This window comes from Hyperolius riggenbachi, chromosome 10 (assembly GCF_040937935.1).
Source record: "Hyperolius riggenbachi isolate aHypRig1 chromosome 10, aHypRig1.pri, whole genome shotgun sequence".
Lineage (NCBI taxonomy): Eukaryota > Metazoa > Chordata > Amphibia > Anura > Hyperoliidae > Hyperolius > Hyperolius riggenbachi.
The window spans coordinates 286,542,215-286,562,547 of NC_090655.1; the positions used below are offsets into that span (position 1 = coordinate 286,542,215).

Below are 20,333 nucleotides of genomic sequence, written 5' to 3' on the forward strand. Positions count from 1 at the left end.
GAGGTCGGGGTGGTCATACTTATTATATATTGGGCAGAGCAGAGGTCGGGGTGGACATACTTGTTATATATTGGGCAGAGCAGAGGTCGGGGTGGACATACTTGGTATATATCGGGCAGAGCAGAGGTCGGGGTGGATATACTTGTTATATATCGGGCAGAGCAGAGGTCAGGGTGGACATACTTGTTATATATTGGGCAGAGCAGAGGTCGGGGTGGACATACTTGGTATATATTGGGCAGAGCAGAGGTCGGGGTGGTCATACTTGTTATATATTGGGCAGAGCAGAGGTCGGGGTGGACATACTTGTCATATATTGGGCAGAGCAGAGGTCGGGGTGGGGACATACTTGTTATATATTGGGCAGAGCAGAGGTCAGGGTGGGCATACTTGTTATATATTGGGCAGAGCAGAGGTCGGGGTGGACATACTTGTTATATATTGGGCAGAGCAGAGGTCGGGGTGGACATACTTGGTATATATTGGGCAGAGCAGAGGTCGGGGTGGTCATACTTGTTATATATTGGGCAGAGCAGAGGTCGGGGTGGACATACTTGTTATATATTGGGCAGAGCAGAGGTCGGGGTGGACATACTTGTTATATATTGGGCAGAGCAGAGGTCGGGGTGGACATACTTGTTATATATTGGGTAGAGCAGAGGTCGGGGTGGACATACTTGTTATATATTGGGCAGTGCAGAGGTCGGGGTGGACATACTTGTTATATATTGGGCAGAGCAGAGGTCGGGGTGGACATACTTGTTATATATTGGGCAGAGCAGAGGTTGGGGTGGGCATACTTGTTATATATTGGATAGAGCAGAGGGCGGGGTGGTCATACTTGTTATATACGTTTTAGAGCGCTTTGAGTCCGACAGGAGAAAAGCGCTATATAAATGTCCAGATTATTATTATTATATATTGGGCAGAGCAGAGGTCGGGGTGGACATACATGTTATATTGGGCAGAAGTCGGGGTGGACATACTTGTTATATATTGGGCAGAGCAGAGGTCGGGGTGGACATACTTGTTATATATAGGGCAGAGCAGAGGTCGGGGTGGACATACTTGTTATATATTGGGCAGAGCAGAGGTCGGGGTGGACATACTTGTTATACAGTGCTGTGAAAAACTATTTGCCCCCTTCCTGATTTCTTATTCTTTTGCATGTTTATCACACTTAAATGTTTCTGCTCATCAAAAACCGTTAACTATTAGTCAAAGATACCATAATTGAACACAAAATGCAGTTTTAAATGATGGTTTTTATTATTTCATGAGAAAAAAATTTCAAAACCTACATGGCCCTGTGTGAAAAAGAAATTGCCCCCTGAACCTAATAACTGGTTGGGCCACCCTTAGCCGCAATAACTGCAATCAAGCGTTTGCGATAACTTGCAACAAGTCTTTTACAGCGCTCTGGAGGAATTTTGGCCCACTCATCTTTGCAGAATTGTTGTAATTCAGCTTTATTTGAGAATTTTCTAGCATGAACCGCCTTTTTAAGGTCATGCAACAACATCTCAATAGGATTCAGGTCAGGACGTTGACTAGGCCACGCCAAAGTCTTCATTTTGTTTTTCTTAAGCCATTCAGAGGTGGATTTGCTGGTGTGTTTTGGGTCATTGTCCTGCTGCAGCACCCAAGATCGCTTCAGCTTGAGTTGACGAACAGATGGCCGGACATTCTCCTTCAGGATTTTTTGGTAGACAGTAGAATTCATGGTTCCATCTATCTCAGCAATCCTTCTTGGTCCTGAAGCAGCAAAACAACCCCAGACCATCACACTACCACCACCATATTTTTCTGTTGGTATGATGTTGTTTTGCTGAAATGCTGTGTTACTTCTACGCAAGATGTACTAACAGGACACGCACCTTCCAAAAAGTTCAACTTTTGTCTCGTCGGTCCACAAGGTATTTTCCCCAAAGTCTTGGCAATCATTGAGATGTTTTTTTAGCAAAATTGAGACGAGCCTTAATGTTCTTTTTGCTTAAAAGTGGTTTGCGCCTTGGAAATCTGCCATGCAGGCCGTTTTTGCCCAGTCTCTTTCTTATGGTGGAGTCATGGAACACTGACCTTAATTGAGGCAAGTGAGGCCTGCAGTTCTTTAGATGTTGTCCTGGGGTCTTTTGTGGCCTCTCGGATGAGTTTTCTCTGCGCTCTTGGTGTAATTTTGGTCGGCCGGCCACGCCTGGGAAGGTTCATCTCTGTTCCATGTTTTTGCCTTTTGTGGATAATGGCTCTCACTGTGGTTCGCTGGAGTCCCAAAGCTTTAGAAATGTCTTTATAACCTTTACCAGACTGATAGATCTCAATTACTTTTGTTTTCATTTGTTCCTGAATTTCTTTGGATCTTGGCATGATGTCTAGCTTTTTAGGTGCTTTTGGTCTACTTCTCTGTGTCAGATAGCTCCTATTTAAGTGATTTCTTGATTGAAACAGGTGTGGCAGTAATCAGGCCTGGGGGTGACTACAGAAATTGAACTCAGGTGTGATAAACCACAGTTAAGTTATTTTTTAACAAGGGGGGCAATCACTTTTTCACACAGGGGTTTTGAGGTTTTTTTCTCACTAAATAATAAAAACCATCATTTAAAACTGCATTTTGTGTTCAATTATGTTATCTTTGACTAATAATTAACGGTTTTTGATGAGCAGAAACATTTAAGTGTGACAAACATGCAAAAGAATAAGAAATCAGGAAGGGGGCAAATAGTTTTTCACATCACTGTATATTGGGCAGGGCAGAGGTTGAGGTGGACATACTTGTTATATATTGGGCATGGCAGAGGTCAGGGTGGACATACATGTTATATATTGGGCAGAGCAGAGGTCGGGGTGGACATACATGTTATATATTGGGCAGAGCAGAGGTTGGGGTGGTCATACTTGTTATATATTGGGCTGAGCAGAGGTAGGGGTGGACATACTTGTTATATATTGGGCAGAGCAGAGGTCGTGGTGGACATACTTGTTATATATTGGGCAGAGCAGAGGTCGGGGTGGACATACTTGTTATATATTGGGCAGAGGTCGGGTGGACATACTTATTATATATTGGGCAGAGCAGAGGTCGGGTGGACATACTTGTTATATATAGGGGAGAGCAGAGGTCGGGGTGGACATACTTGGTATATATTGGGCAGAGCAGAGGTCGGGGTGGACATACTTGGTATATATTGGGCAGAGCAGAGGTCGGGGTGGACATACTTGTTATATATAGGGCAGAGCAGAGGTCGGGGTGGACATATTTGTTCTATATTGGGCAGAGCAGGGGTCGGGGTGGACATTCTTATTATATATTAGGCAGAGCAGAGGTCGGGGTGGACATGTTATATATTGGGCAGAGCAGAGGTCGGGGTGGACATACTTGTTATATATTGGGCAATGGTCGGGGTGGACATACTTGTTATATATTGGGCAGAGCAGAGGTTGGGGTGGACATGCTTGTTATATATTGGGCAGAGCAGAGGTCGGGGTGGACATACTTGTTATATATTGGGCAGAGCAGAGGTCGGGGTGGACATACTTGTTATATATTGGGCAGAGCAGAGGTCGGGGTGGACATACTTGTTATATATTGGGCAGAGCAGAGGTCGGGGTGGACATACTTGTTATATATTGGGCAGAGCAGAGGTCGGGGTGGACATACTTGTTATATATTGGGCAGAGCAGAGGTCGGGGTGGACATACTTGTTATATATTGGGCAGAGCAGAGGTCGGGGTGGACATACTTGTTATATATAGGGGAGAGCAGAGGTCGGGGTGGACACACTTGTTATATATTGGGCAGAGCAGAGGTCGGGGTGGACACACTTGTTATATATTGGGCAGAGCAGAGGTTGGGGTATACATACTTGTTATATATTGGGCAGGGCAGAGGTCGGGGTGGACATACTTGTTATATATAGGGGAGAGCAGAGGTCGGGGTATACATACTTGTTATATATTGAGCCGAGCAGAGGTCGGGGTGGACACACTTGTTATATATTGAGCCGAGCAGAGGTCGGGGTGGACACACTTGTTATATATTGGGCAGGGCAGAGGTCGGGGGGGGCATACTTTGTTACAGAGGAGGTCATAGTACACCTGTCACTATCCTGATCATCACCCTTGCAGTAATTGCCATACAAGAGACAGTGGCTTGCAAAAGTATTCGGCCCTCTTGATGTTTTCCACATTTTGTCACATTACTGCCACAAACATGAATCAATTGTATTGAAATTTCACGTGAAAGACCAATACAAAGTGGTGTACACGTGAGAAGTGGAACGAAAATCATACATGATTCCAAACATTTTTTACAACTAAATAACTGCAAAGTGGCGTGTGCGTAATTATTCAGCCCCCTTTGGTCTGAGTGCAGTCAGTTGCCCATAGGCATTGCCTGATGAGTGCTAATGACTAACTAGAGTGCATCTGTGTGTAATCTAATGTCAGTACAAATACAGCTGCTCTGTGACGGCCTCAGAGGTTGTCTAAGAGAATATTGGGAACAACAACACCATGAAGTCCAAAGAAGACACCAGACAGGTCAGGTAAACAATTATTGAGAAATTTAAAGCAGGCTTGGGCAACAAAAAGATTTCCAAAGCCTTGAACATCCCACGGAGCACTGTTCAAGAGATCATTCAGCAATGGAAGGACTATGGCACAACTGTAAACCTACCAAGACAAGGCCGTCCACCTAAACCCACAGGCCAAACAAGGAGAGCACTGATCAGAAATGCAGTCAAGAGGCCCATGGTGACTCTGGATGAGCTGCAGAGATCTACAGCTCAGGTGGGGGAATCTGTCCATAGGACACCTATTAGTCATGCACTGCACAAAGTTGGCCTTTATGGAAGAGTGGCAAGAAGAAAGCCATTGCTAACAGAAAAGCATAAGAAGTCCCAGTTGCAGTTTGCCACAAGCTATGTGGGGGACACAGCAACCATGTGGAAGAAGGTGCTCTGGTCAGATGAGACCAAAATGGAACTTTTTGGCTAAAATGCAAAACGCTATGTGTGGCTTAAAATTAACACTGCACATCACTCTGAACACACCATCCCTACTGTCAAATATGGTGGTTGCAGCATCATGCTCTGGGGGGTGCTTCTCTTCAGCAGGGACAGGGAAGCTGGTCAGAGTTGATGGGAAGATGGATGGAGCCAAATACAGGGCAATCCTGGAAGAAAACCGCTTGGAGTCTGCAAAAGACTTGAGACTGGGGTGGAGGTTCACCTTCCAGCAGGACAATGACCCTAAACATAAAGCCAGGGCAACAATGGAATGGTTTAAAAGAAAACATATCCATGTGTTAGAATGGCCCAGTCAAAGTCCAGATCGAAATCCAATCGAGAATCTGTGGCAAGATCTGAAAACTGCTGTTCACAAACACTGTCCAGCTAATCTGACTGAGCTGGAGCTGTTTTGCAAAGAAGAATGGGCAAGGATTTCAGTCTCTAGATGTACAAAGCTGGTAGGGACATACCCTAAAAGACTGGCAGCTGTAATTGCAGCAAAAGGTGGTTCTACACAGTATTGACTCAGGGGGCTGAATAATTATGCACACCCCATGTGGTGATATATTGGGGTGCTGATGATGTTAGGGAATACAGGAACATATTTCTGTCATTTTTCTGTCTACTATGTCTGCTAAAAGCTAGTCTGGCTCTTGAAGGTGCCACCTGGCCCCAGGAAACGGTTAATGGGAGCCTGTATGTACATGTAAATTATGTATGTATATGTACATTACCTCTGCCCTCATTTGTGCAAAAGGTGGATCAGCGCAACACCAGGCCGCCTCCGAATGGCCTCCAATCAGAGATGCGCTGAGCCCCCCCAGGAACTACAAACGCACCTTGAACCCAAACAGAAGCTCTGCATATACACCAAAAGCATGGCTGTTAAGTGGGAGCAGCTGACCAAAAACGAATTAAATTAGTACATAGCAAGGAAATGAGCAGCGCTACTTAAAAACAGACTAGTGCCTACCTGCAAAAGAGTGCAAGCCCCACTTGTGGGGTCGAATACACACCGAGCATACACATGACCTGTCTACCACTGGAGGAGGATGTTGGTTTCCTGTAACAGCTTGCATGCAACCTATTAAGTACTCGTCCCTCCCACTGTGAAGAAGTCGATCCTCCATGGGAGGGGCCTAACACTAACTAAATCCTAACCTATGTATATGCATAGCCGGGGTGCGCTACCAAATAAAATTGAAAAACGAAAATTGCGCAAAAGGTGGATCAGCGCAACACCAGGCCGCCTCCGAATGGCCTCCAATCAGAGATGCGCTGAGCCCCCCCAGGAACTACAAACGCACCTTGAACCTAAACAGAAGCTCTGCATATACACCAAAAGCATGGCTGTTAAGTGGGAGCAGCTGACCAAAAACGAATTAAATTAGTACATAGCAAGGAATATACAAAGCAAGACTACCAGAGTCTTGGGGACAGGGGAAGCTGACACAGGAAGATTTGAAATTTACATGACAGCCGGCTGGAGGGGGTTTTGAAATCTCTGCAGACTTTGAAAACTGAGACAGGAAAGCTTTGATATGCTAGGAAATAATGTTGAGGAAGCCTTAATCAAGTTTTCACCTGGAGTAGAGAAGCCTTTTGATGTCTGTTAGGATACAATCTTACCTGTGGAAATCTGCAACCTTCAAAAAGCTAAAGCAGGAACCCTTTGAAGTTCGCAGATCACAGGAAGAATATGACAAGCGTTCTGTGATGTCACAATCTAGGAGATTGCATTAGTTCCTGGGGGCTGGACATTAAATGCCCCAGGGGACACTTCGGACTATTTAAGTGGGTCCAGGACAGTCACAGGGATCTTCTCCTGGAGATAGCGCATAGCTAGGGATGATCTCGACTCCTGGTCGAAAAAATGGCGTTCTCCCGTCAAACAACGTTCTAACCTACGCTGGTAACGTTCTCCCCCCCCCCCCCCCCCCCCCCCCAGTTATTTTACGCAATTGTCCTTGTGTGTAACTTTGGTTTTTAACTCCTAATGTTTATTTTGTTTTTATAATCTTTTGTATATATTCTTTTGTGCATTGTTCCATTTTTTTCTCTGGAATATTAAATCGTTAATTAATAGGTTTGACTTCTGCTGTACTAAACTAACACTCATAGCCTATAAGAGACTGAAGTGTAACTAAGTTCATGCCTGATTGTATGATTGAGCGACACTACCGTATAAGATTGTAATTGCATTGTGTGTGGGGCGTTTGTCATACGTTGGCCTAAAGCGCGCAGCTGACCCAACGTATGAAAACGCCAGTGGCAGAGTGGCTAACAGTATCGTTCGGAACAACTGTTAGTGGTTTTGCTTCACTACAGTGTAACATTGCGATTGTGCGTGCGTGGCGTTCCCGTATTCGGCCTAAGCGCAAAGCTGACCCAAAATCGAAAACGCGGATTACATGAGCACTCGACCGCAGAGTGGACGTTTCTAGCAACAGCTAGTGGTGGCAGTAAGGAGCATTTGAGGGGTCCCAGCCTTGTCTGTAGCTTGAATAAGGCTGTTCCCCGCTTGATCTGGTCAAACCCACAGTCGGGAACCGTATACGAAGGCGTGCCGCGGGCCGGTTCCTGACACACCACTTTTCAGTTATTTATTTTTTAAAAATGTTTGGAATGATGTATGATTTTCGTTCCACTTCTCACGTGTACACCACTTTGTATTGGTCTTTCACGTGGAATTCCAATAAAATTGATTCATGTTTGTGGCAGTAATGTGACAAAATGTGGAAAACTTCAAGGGGGCCGAATACTTTTGCAAGCCACTGTAACTGCTGTAACGTGTGGTCCCCCTACATGTGCCATGGATTATTGGCATCTCAGTGCTAATCTACTTTAGAGGACTCAGCAGGAAACCTCATGGGGAAATTCTGCTAACAGGATTGGGTGGACAGAACCTTCTCAAACTGCTAGATTTCAGATAGATTGTAGTAAGATGCATCCACACTATTCCACCAATCCCAAAGCTTACTGCTGTAGAGGGTGCTTAAAGAACTGTTCCCCTGTGTCCCCCAGCATTGCCATTATCCTCCAGTATGTAATGTCCCCCACCCCAGTAATGCTATTTCTCCCCAGTATAGCCATGTCCCCCTGTGTCCCCCAGCATTGCCATTATCCTCCACTATGTAATGTCCCCCACCCCAGTAATGCCATTTCTCCCCAGTATAGCCATTTCCCCCTGTGTCCCCCAGCATTGCCATTATCCTCCAGTATGTAATGTTCCCCTCCCCAGTAATGCCATTTCTCCCACAGTATAGCCATGTCCTACCTGTGTCCCCCAGCATTGCCATTATCCCCAGTATGTCATGTCCCCCACCCCAGTAATGCCATTTCTCCCCCAGTATAGCCATGCCCCCCTGTGTTCCCCAGCATTGCCATTATCCTCCAGTATGTAATGTCCCCCACCCCAGTAATGCCATTTCTCCCTCAGTATAGCCATGTCCCCCCTGAGTCCCCCAGCATTGCCATTATCCTCCAGTATGTAATGTCCCCCACCCCAGTAATGCTATTTCTCCCCAGTATAGCCATGTCCTCCTGTGTCCCCCAGCATTGCCATTATCCTCCACTATGTAATGTTCCCCACCCCAGTAATGCAATTTCTCCTCCAGTATAGCCATGTCCCCCTGTGTCCCCCAGCATTGCCATTATCCTCCAGTATGTAATGTCCCCCACCCCAGTAATGCCATTTCTCCCCCAGATTGTGCGTGTGCGTGCGTGGCGTTCCCGTATTCGGCCTAAGCGCAAAGCTGACCCAAAATCGAAAATGCGGATTGCATGAGCACTCGACCGCAGAGTGGACGTTTCTAGCAACAGCTAGTGGTGGCAGTAAGGAGCATTTGAGGGGTCCCAGCCTTGTCTGTAGCTTGAATAAGGCTGTTCCCCGCTTGATCTGGTCAAACCCGCAGTCGGGAACTGTATACGCAGGCGTGCCGCGGGCCGGTTCCTGACACACCACTTTTCAGTTATTTCTTTTTAAAAATGTTTGGAATGATGTATGATTTTCGTTCCACTTCTCACGTGTACACCACTTTGTATTGGTCTTTCACGTGGAATTCCAATAAAATTGATTCCTGTTTGTGGCAGTAATGTGACAAAATGTGGAAAACTTCAAGGGGGCCGAATACTTTTGCAAGCCACTGTAACTGCTGTAACGTGTGGTCCCCCTACATGTGCCATGGATTATTGGCATCTCAGTGCTAGTCTACTTTAGAGGACTCAGCAGTAAACCTCATAGGGAAATTCTGCTAACAGGATTGGGTGGACAGAACCTTCTCCAACTGCTAGATTTCAGATAGATTGTAGTAAGCTGCACCCACACTATTCAGCCAATCCCAAAGCTTACTGCTGTAGAGGGTGCTTAACCTCCCTGGCGTTCTGATTCCCCAGGATTTCCGTGCAAAAAGTGGTTCAATTAATTTCCAATAATTTTCAACCTTTTTTTTTTTCCCAATCAATTTTTTTAAAAATATTGAATTCAATACAGGTTATTGTATTGAATTCAACTTAAAAAAAAAAAATGTTTGCAGTGAGATGTTGACGCTGTGTGACCCTGGTGTCATCAACGACGATCGGCGGGGGACATGTCATCGCTGAGGGAGAAGCAAAATCCGTACACGGACATGGAAGACGGCACTGGGGAAGCTGCCCGCAGAGGGGGATCCCCCAGCCCAAAATACCCCGCACAGAAGGGGGATCCCCCCACCCGCAGAGGGGGATCCCCCAGCCCAAAATACCCCGCACAGAAGGGGGATCCCCCTGCTCGCCCTAGCACATTCTCTCCCTAGGGATTCCCTAGGGAGAAGCATGCAGCAGCCTTCAGAGGCTGCTGCAGCGCTGCTGATCACAGCGTGAGAGGGGAAAGTGCAGGACGAGCTGAGCTCGTCCAGAACATTTCCAGCAAGTTTTCTTTGGACGACCTCAGCTCGTCCAGAACGCTAGGCAGGTTAAAGAACTGTTCCCCTGTGTCCCCCAGCATTGCCATTATCCTCCATTATGTAATGTTCCCCTCCCCAGTAATGCCATTTCTCCCCCAGTATAGCCATGTCCTACCTGTGTCCCCCAGCATTGCCATTATCCCCAGTATGTCATGTCCCCCACCCCAGTAATGCCATTTCTCCCCCAGTATAGCCATGTCCCCCCGTGTCCCCCAGCATTGCCATTATCCTCCAGTATGTAATGTCCCCCACCCCAGTAATGCCATTTCTCCCTCAGTATAGCCATGTCCCCCCTGAGTCCCCCAGCATTGCCATTATCCTCCAGTATGTAATGTCCCCCACCCCAGTAATGCTATTTCTCCCCAGTATAGCCATGTCCCCCTGTGTGCCCCAGCATTGCCATTATCCTCCACTATGTAATGTCCCCCACCCCAGTAATGCCATTTCTCCCCAGTATAGCCATTTCCCCCTGTGTCCCCCAGCATTGCCATTATCCTCCAGTATGTAATGTCCCCACCCCAGTTATGCCATTTCTCCCCCAGTATAGCCATGTCCTACCTGTGTCCCCCAGCATTGCCATTATCCTCCAGTATGTAATGTCCCCCACCCCAGTAATGCCATTTCTCCCCCAGTATAGCCATGTCCTCTCTGTGTCCCCCAGCATTGCCATTATCCTCCAGTATGTAATGTCCCCCACCCCAGCAATGCCATTTCTCCCCCAGTATAGCCATGCCTCCCTGTGTCCCCCAGCATTGCCATTATCCTCCAGTATGTAATGTTCCCCTCCCCAGTAATGCCATTTCTCCCCCAGTATAGCCATGTCCTACCTGTGCCCCCCGGCATTGCCATTATCCCCAGTATGTCATGTCCCCCACCCCAGTAATGCTATTTCTCCCCAGTATAGCCATGTCCTCCCTGTGTCCCCAGCATTGCCATTATCCTCCAGTATGTAATGTTCCCCTCCCCAGTAATGCCATTTCTCCCCAGTATAGCCATGTCCTCCCTGTGTCCCCCAGCATTGCCATTATCCTCCAGTATGTAATGTCCCCCACCCCAGTAATGCAATTTCTCCTCCAGTATAGCCATGTCCCCCTGTGTCCCCCAGCATTGCCATTATCCCCAGTATGTCATGTCCCCCACCCCAGTAATGCCATTTCTCCCCCAGTATAGCCATGTCCCCCCGTGTCCCCCAGCATTGCCATTATCCTCCAGTATGTAATGTCCCCCACCCCAGTAATGCCATTTCTCCCTCAGTATAGCCATGTCCCCCCTGAGTCCCCCAGCATTGCCATTATCCTCCAGTATGTAATGTCCCCCACCCCAGTAATGCTATTTCTCCCCAGTATAGCCATGTCCCCCTGTGTGCCCCAGCATTGCCATTATCCTCCACTATGTAATGTCCCCCACCCCAGTAATGCCATTTCTCCCCAGTATAGCCATTTCCCCCTGTGTCCCCCAGCATTGCCATTATCCTCCAGTATGTAATGTCCCCACCCCAGTTATGCCATTTCTCCCCCAGTATAGCCATGTCCTACCTGTGTCCCCCAGCATTGCCATTATCCTCCAGTATGTAATGTCCCCCACCCCAGTAATGCCATTTCTCCCCCAGTATAGCCATGTCCTCTCTGTGTCCCCCAGCATTGCCATTATCCTCCAGTATGTAATGTCCCCCACCCCAGCAATGCCATTTCTCCCCCAGTATAGCCATGCCTCCCTGTGTCCCCCAGCCTCCCCTCATATCCTCATCCATCTACCACTACCAGCACTGCTGTAACATCACAGGAATGGTAACATTGGGAGGGGGATGCCTCAGTCTCCGCCTCCCCTCATATCCTCATCCATCTACCACTACCAGCACTGCTGTAACATCACAGGAATGGTAACAGTGGGAAGGGTTGCCTCAGTCTCCGCCTCTCCTCATATCCTCATCCATCTACCGCTACCAGCACTGCTGTAACATCACAGGAATGGTAACAGTGGGAGGGGTTGCCTCAGTCTCCGCCTCTCCTCATATCCTCATCCATCTACCACTACCAGCGCTGCTGTAACATCACAGGAATGGTAACAGTGGGAGGGGTTGCCTCAGTCTCCGCCTCTCCTCATATCTCTGATCTGGTCTACAGGCACATACCAGCCCGTCCCCTCCGATCTTCCAATGACCTGCGCCTAGTCGCACCACGCATAACTCAGTCACACGCACGATTGCAGGACTTCACCAGGGTCGCCCCTACTCTCTGGAACTCTCTCCCACCAGCCATCAGACTCGCCCCCACCTTTAATTCCTTCAAACAAGCTCTAAAGACTCACCTCTTCACACTCGCATACCCCCCTACACCAGCACCATAATATGTTCTGTTAGACCCCCTCTCAAAAGACGCACCTATTGTCTCCACCCCACCCTTTAGATTGTAAGCCTCCGGCAGGGCCCTCCTCCCTAGTGTTTCCAGCTTGATTATGCAATCTTACTCGCAACCACCCCTCTTGTAGACTCGAACAGTCTCTATTTTGACCTATGACACTGTATTGTTATCAAATCATTTGCATGATCTTGTTTTGTTGTGAGTTTCCGTATGTTCTACCTGTATGTTAACCCATTTATCTATTGTGCAGCGCTGCGTAAGATGTTGGCGCTTTATAAATACAATAAATAATAATAATAATAATAATAATATCCTCATCCATCTACCACTACCAGCACTGCTGTAACATCCCAGGAATGGTAACAGTGGGAGGGGTTGCCTCAGTCTCCGCCTCTCCTCATATCCTCATCCATCTACCACTACCAGCACTGCTGTAACATCACAGGAATGGTAACAGTGGGAGGGGTTGCCTCTGTCTCCGCCTCTCCTCATATCCTCATCCATCTACCACTACCAGCACTGCTGTAACATCACAGGAATGGTAACAGTGGGAGGGGTTGCCTCAGTCTCCGCCTCTCCTCATATCCTCATCCATCTACCACTACCAGCACTGCTGTAACATCACAGGAATGGTAACAGTGGGAGGGGTTGCCTCTGTCTCCGCCTCTCCTCATATCCTCATCCATCTACCACTCCCAGCACTGCTGTAACATCACAGGAATGGTAACAGTGGGAGGGGTTGCCTCAGTCTCCGCCTCTCCTCATATCCTCATCCATCTGCCACTACCAGCACTGCTGTAACATCACAGGAATGGTAACAGTGGGAGGGGTTGCCTCAGTCTCCGCCTCTCCTCATATCCTCATCCAACTACCACTCCCAGCACTGCTGTAACATCACAGGAATGGTAACAGTGGGAGGGGTTGCCTCAGTCTCCGCCTCTCCTCATATCCTCATCCATCTACCACTCCCAGCACTGCTGTAACATCACAGGAATGGTAACAGTGGGAGGGGTTGCCTCAGTCTCCGCCTCTCCTCATATCCTCATCCATCTACCACTCCCAGCGCTGCTGTAACATCACAGGAATGGTAACAGTGGGAGGGGTTGCCTCAGTCTCCGCCTCTCCTCATATCCTCATCCATCTACCACTCCCAGCACTGCTGTAACATCACAGGAATGGTAACAGTGGGAGGGGTTGCCTCAGTCTCCGCCTCTCCTCATATCCTCATCCATCTACCACTACCAGCACTGCTGTAACATCACAGGAATGGTAACAGTGGGAGGGGTTGCTTCAGTCTCCGCCTCTCCTCATATCCAAAAATTTGTTGAGATAAGGTAGGAGGTGGGTATGACCCGCTCGAGCACAAATAGAACAACAACTATTTTTAATCAAAAAGATAATTTATTCAATAATTAATCACATATCAAAAAAAGTTACATTAAAAATATGTGTCACCCCGGCCCCCCTTCCACCACCCCAAAAACACTCCACAACCCCCCAACGGCCCCCACAATCCCACCAGCCCGACCCGCCTAACAGCCGGCAAAAAAATTTTTTCAACTATTGCGCAAAAAATGTAGAAAAATGAGCCATGTATTGGAACTTCCCTCAAAGGAGAATGTTAGCGTGCAGTCACAGTTCCATAAGCAAAGGTGGAGCAATTGTATGACGATATAACAAACCAGTTCCCTTGAGTGGCCAGAAAGCAGAAGCGTTGATGACTAGCATCCACACATTAGCAGCCACACATTAGCAGCCACACATTAGCAGCCACACATTAGCAGCCACACATTAGCAGCCACACATTAGCAGCCACACATTAGCAGCCACACATTAGCAGCCACACATTAGCAGCCACACATTAGCAGCCACACATTAGCAGCCACACATTAGCATCCACACATTAGCAGCCACACATTAGCAGCCACACATTAGCAGCCACACATTAGCAGCACCAGCATCAGTGATTAGTTTTGCCTCATGCAGCAGCCATGTAGCATAAACACAAGTGGTCAACCAATGTGGGTATGTATCTGCGAAGCAAACAGTTCCTCTGAGCAGCCATAAGCATAGCAGTGGTTAGTTAATGTCCACACATTGACAGCATCAGCATAGATAGTTAGCAATTGCTCCAAGCAGGCAGCCATACAGCAACAGCATAGATGTTCATCAGCTCACCAGTAAAGAGTATTGACATGCGATGTAAACGTCAGTAAGGCACATATCTTCCTTAGCCTAAAGCTGCTAGAAGACCCGTGTCCATAGCAAAAACAGGCAGAGTCTTGTTATAGTAGCTGCTAAAGATCTTGTCCTGTTGGACAGGCTTACATGAGCTGTATCCGGCTGTATGAGTCTATGCTGGCTGGAGACACGTGGTATGCTTCTGGCAGGCAGGCACGAGCGGCAGGGTCGCGGTGGTTCAGCGGGAGGTCAGAAGGGAGTCATGCGGTGTGGGAGGCAGGGCCGGGACGCAGCACATGCGTCCTCGACCGGTTTCGCCGGACTTCCGGCTTCCTCTGGAGGCAACTGCTGTAACATCACAGGAATGGTAACAGTGGGAGGGGTTGCCTCAGTCTCCGCCTCTCCTCATATCCTCATCCATCTACCACTACCAGCACTGCTGTAACATCACAGGAATGGTAACAGTGGGAGGGGTTGCCTCAATCTCCGCCTCTCCTCATATCCTCATCCATCTACCACTACCAGCACTGCTGTAACAGCACAGGAATGGTAACAGTGGGAGGGGTTGCCTCAGTCTCCGCCTCTCCTCATATCCTCATCCATCTACCACTCCCAGCACTGCTGTAACATCACAGGAATGGTAACAGTGGGAGGGGTTGCCTCAGTCTCCGCCTCTCCTCATATCCTCATCCATCTACCACTACCAGCACTGCTGTAACATCACAGGAATGGTAACAGTGGGAGGGGTTGCCTCAGTCTCCGCCTCCCCTCATATCCTCATCCATCTACCACTACCAGCGCTGCTGTAACATCACAGGAATGGTAACAGTGGGAGGGGTTGCCTCAGTCTCCGCCTCTCCTCATATCCTCATCCATCTACCACTCCCAGCACTGCTGTAACATCACAGGAATGGTAACAGTGGGAGGGGTTGCCTCAGTCTCCGCCTCTCCTCATATCCTCATCCATCTACCACTACCAGCACTGCTGTAACATCACAGGAATGGTAACAGTGGGAGGGGTTGCCTCAATCTCCGCCTCTCCTCATATCCTCATCCATCTACCACTACCAGCACTGCTGTAACATCACAGGAATGGTAACAGTGGGAGGGGTTGCACAGTCTCCGCCTCTCCTCATATCCTCATCCATCTACCACTACCAGCACTGCTGTAACATCACAGGAATGGTAACAGTGGGAGGGGTTGCCTCAGTCTCCGCCTCTCCTCATATCCTCATCCATCTACCACTCCCAGCACTGCTGTAACATCACAGGAATGGTAACAGTGGGAGGGGTTGCCTCAGTCTCCGCCTCTCCTCATATCCTCATCCATCTACCACTACCAGCACTGCTGTAACATCACAGGAATGGTAACAGTGGGAGGGGTTGCCTCAGTCTCCGCCTCCCCTCATATCCTCATCCATCTACCACTACCAGCGCTGCTGTAACATCACAGGAATGGTAACAGTGGGAGGGGTTGCCTCAGTCTCCGCCTCCCCTCATATCCTCATCCATCTACCACTACCAGCACTGCTGTAACATCACAGAAATGGTAACAGTGGGAGGGGTTGCCTCAGTCTCCGCCTCCCCTCATATCCGCATCCATCTACCACTACCAGCACTGCTGTAACATCACAGGAATGGTAACAGTGGGAAAGGGAGGTGAGGAGAGAAGGCCAGCTGGAGAGGAGGCAGAGGGAGGACAGGACTGCAGCATGCTGTGAGTATAGTGCACAGGTAGCTATAAACCAGCGTATTATGCTTTCCTGCAATACTCTGCATGGCCCTACCACCCACAAGTGACAGCAATGGGGAGTGCTGGGGGAGGGGGGATCCTGTATCAGTCGTTTAACCACTGACAACTTTACAGCCTAAATTATCTTCCCTTTTTTAGCTATCAAAAGGCAGCAGCATTCTGTATGGATCACATGACCACCTTACTGAGGATGGAGGAGGACCAGAGTCACATGACTGAGAGGATATTCAACCTCACCCTGGAGATCATCTGCCTGCTGACTGGAGAGGTGAGGGGGATTCTGGGAGGTCACAAGACATCATTCTTATCTCTAGTAATATAACACAGGTGACTGGAGAGGTGAGGAGGATTCTGGGAGGTCATATGACAACACTCTTATCTCTAGTAATATCACACAGGTGACTGGAGAGGTGAGGGGGATTCTGGGAGGTCACATGACATCACTCTTATCTCTAGTAATATAACACAGCTGACTGGAGAGGTGAGGAGGATTCTGGGAGTCTCATCTCTAGTAATAAAGTACACAACCAGTTCTGGGCTGAGGTGGGGAAGGCACTAGCCCCTGAGGGCGCACCCATGCCCCCTCCCTATGAGTGCCCCCTGGCCTGGCCGATACAGAGTCGCGAGCAGAGTTTGTAGTGTTGCTCCTCATCACACCGTGAACTCGGCCACGTCACAGGCTTGCAGCAACTTCTCTCTGTCTCTCTAAACTGGGGAGGGGGGCTCCCTAACCCCGGGGACAGTTTAGGGGACACTAAAAAGCTGGGACACACTGTGGGGACACTGGGAAGCTGGGACACACTATGGAGGACACTGGGGGGCTGGGACACAATATGGGGGACAATATGAAGCTGGGGCACACTATGAGGGGCACTGGAAGGTGGAACATACTGTGAGGGGCACTGGGGAGATTGGATTGGGGACACTATGAAGCTAAGACACTATTGGGATGCTGGGACACACTATGAGGGGTGCTGGGAAGCTGGGACACACTATGGGGGACACTAGGAGGCTGGGACACACTATGGGGGACAATAGGAAGCAGAGGTACACTATTAGGAGGCTGCCAGGCTGGGGAACAGTATGGGGACACTAGGAAGCTGGGGCACACTATGGGGGACAATATGAAGCTGGGGCACAATATTAGGAGGCTGGGGCACAGTATGGGGACACTAGGAAGCTGGGGCACACTATGGGGGACAATATGATGCTGGGACACACTATTAGGAGGCTGGCACACAGTATGGGGAAACTAGAATGCTTTTGCATTGCATTTAAGTCCTGGAAAGGGGTAATGGGAGGTATTAATCTCCAATGTGTAAATGTTCTCTGATACCCCGAGGAATGTCTCACTAGAAAAGGCCCCCCCCCCCTTGCTGCTGCTCCCACCGGCTGATCTGATTATCTAACATGGGGAGGGATTGCCTTATACTGGGGGCTCATCAGGCCAGCTAAACTGAGGAGGGGCCCTGCCATCTGCTGGGAAGGAGGCAGCCTAATACTGGGGGCTGATCGGGCTATCTAACTTGGGGAGGGGGGATGCCTAATACTGGGGGCTGATCTGGTATTCCAAGTCCAAATATGCTTTATTGGCAGGACCAAATACCAAATACACTTATTATTATTATTTATTTATAAAGCGCCAACATATTCCATGGCGCTGTACAATGTAAGAAAACAAACAAGGGATACATAATGATACAGACAATGATATACATCAAATATGAACACTGATACAAGATACAGCACTGCTGATTACAATTTGATTTAGCTGATTACAATTTGATTTAGCAATGCTTAAGCAAAACAATAGCATTAGCATGGGGGGAGAGTGGTTGTGGTATTAAGGGAAGGGTATAGGGGGTTGGGGTATACAGTCCATAAGGGTGTGGAGAATATAAGGGACAGTATAGCTGGCTGGGGTATATAGTCCATAGGGGGGAGGAGGGTATAGGGGGCAGTATAAGGGGTGTACAGTCATTGGGGTATCATATTGCTCTCAGTTGGTGGCAGGTAGTGACATATCGGGCAGCTATTTGCATGGTTGTTGCCTCTTTCCCAGCAGGATGTAGTTTCCTCTCCTCATCTGTGGAGGTAAAATCAGGATGTGGGAGGAGAGTCTCTGGAAGTGGGCGGTCCTCACAGGTGCATATTTGCTGCCGTGTAGCAGGAAGTAGGCCTCATCCTCCAGGACCCCCTGGTCACATTGTCTGCACTGTCTCTCCTCCCGGGGCTTCTATGTCTATCTGGGCCGCCCTGTCTCTACCTCCAGGCTGTGGGCACTCAGATGGTACAGGCTCAGGGTCTGTGTATCTTTGGGGTGTAGCCTCCACTGATACGGGGCCATTGTGTACTCCCTCTGTAGTAATTGGTAGGTGGTGAGTTTCTGGGAGTTCTTTATGTCGTTCCTCCATTCCTCTATATATCGTTCCTTACAGCTTTTTATAGTCCCTTTTATTTGTGCTTTTGTTAGGCTGTGTTGGTGGTCTTGGCTGGGCTGGCTGCTGACGCTTTGTTTCAGAGCGCATAGTATGGCCTCGCCCCCTGGCTCAGTGAGGCTTTATGGTGGTAAGTGCCAGGGCTGCTGCTCTGTATGAGAGCACCCTCTGCTGGAAAGTCAGCATAGTGGTTTGGTCTTGGCCCGTGGCTCAGTAAAGCTTTATGGTGGTAAGTGCCAGGGTTGCTGCTCTATATGGGCTGCTGCTCTGTATGTGCGAACAGTATGAGAGTGCCCTCTGCTGGATAGTCAGCATAGTGGTATGGCCTCAGCTACCTGGCTCAGTGAGGCTTTATGGTGGAAGGTGCTGGTAGGTGTGCCCAGTGAGGCTTTAAGTTTATGGTGGTAGGTTGCTCAGTATGAGAGCGCCCTCTGCTGGATAGTCAGCCGTAGTGGTATGGTCTTGGCCCGTGGCTCAGTAAAGCTTTATAGTGGTAAGTGCCAGGGTTGCTGCTCTATATGGGCTGCTGCTCTGTATGTGCGAACAGTATGATAGTGCCCTCTGCTGGATAGTCAGCATAGTGGTATGGCCTCAGCTCCCTGGCTCAGTAAGGCTTTATGGTGGAAGGTGCTGGTAGGTGTGCCCAGTATGAGAGCGCCCTCTGCTGGATACTCAGCCATAGTGGTATGACCTCGGCTCCCTGGCTCAGTAAGGCTTTATGGTGGAAGGTGCTGGTGGTATGTGTGCCCAGTATGAGAGTGCCCTCTGCTGGATAGCCAGCATAGTGGTATGGCCTCGGCTCCCTGGCTCAGTGAGGCTTTATGGTGGAAGGTGCTGGTGGTATGTGTGCCCAGTATGAGAGCGCCCTCTGCTGGATACTCAGCCATAGTGGTATGGCCTCGGCTCCCTGGCTCAGTAAGGCTTTATGGTGGAAGGTGCTGGTGGTATATTTGCCCAGTATGAGAGTGCCCTCTGCTGGATAGTCAGCCATAGTGGTATGGCCTCGGCTCCCTGGCTCAGTGAGGCTTTATGGTGGAAGGTGCTGGTGGTATGTGTGCCCAGTATGAGAGTGCCCTCTGCTGGATAGTCAGCCATAGTGGTATTGCCTCGGCTCCCTGGCTCAGTGAGGCTTTATGGTGGAAGGTGCAGGTAGTATGTGTGCCCAGTATGAGAGCGCCCTCTGCTGGATAGTCAGCCATAGTGGTATGACCTCGGCTCCCTGGTTCAGTGAGGCTTTATGGTGGAAGGTGCTGGTGGTAGGTGTGCCCAGTATGAGAGTGCCCTCTGCTGGATAGTCAGCCATAGTGGTATGGCCTCGGCTCCCTGGCTCAGTGAGGCTTTATGGTGGAAGGTGCTGGTGGTATGTGTGCCCAGTATGAGAGCGCCCTCTGCTGGATAGTCAGCCATAGTGGTATGGCCTCGGCTCCCTGGCTCAGTGAGGCTTTATGGTGGAAGGTGCTGGTGGTATGTGTGCCCAGTATGAGAGCGCCCTCTGCTGGATAGTCAGCCATAGTGGTATTGCCTCGGCTCCCTAGCTCAGTGAGGCTTTATGGTGGAAGGTGCTGGTGGTATGTGTGCCCAGTATGAGAGTGCCCTCTGCTGGATAGTCAGCCATAGTGGTACGGCCTTGGCTCCCTGGCTCAGTGAGGCTT

The 20,333-nt window shown here is 49.0% G+C and overlaps 2 protein-coding genes across 3 annotated transcripts in view; both read left to right on the top strand.

Moving 5' to 3' along the window:
- LOC137535892 (uncharacterized) overlaps positions 1-20,333 on the top strand; it is a 102,843-nt gene that overhangs the window by 59,594 nt on the left and 22,916 nt on the right. Inside the window, exon 2 of the mRNA XM_068257768.1 lies at positions 16,392-16,511. Coding sequence (XP_068113869.1) covers positions 16,407-16,511 — 105 coding nt within the window. The 5' untranslated portion in view covers positions 16,392-16,406. The remainder of the gene's footprint in view (positions 1-16,391; positions 16,512-20,333) is intronic.
- Positions 1-20,333, top strand: part of LOC137535552 (zinc finger protein 268-like) — a 166,549-nt gene that overhangs the window by 29,768 nt on the left and 116,448 nt on the right. The gene's annotated exons all lie outside the window — the stretch shown is intronic.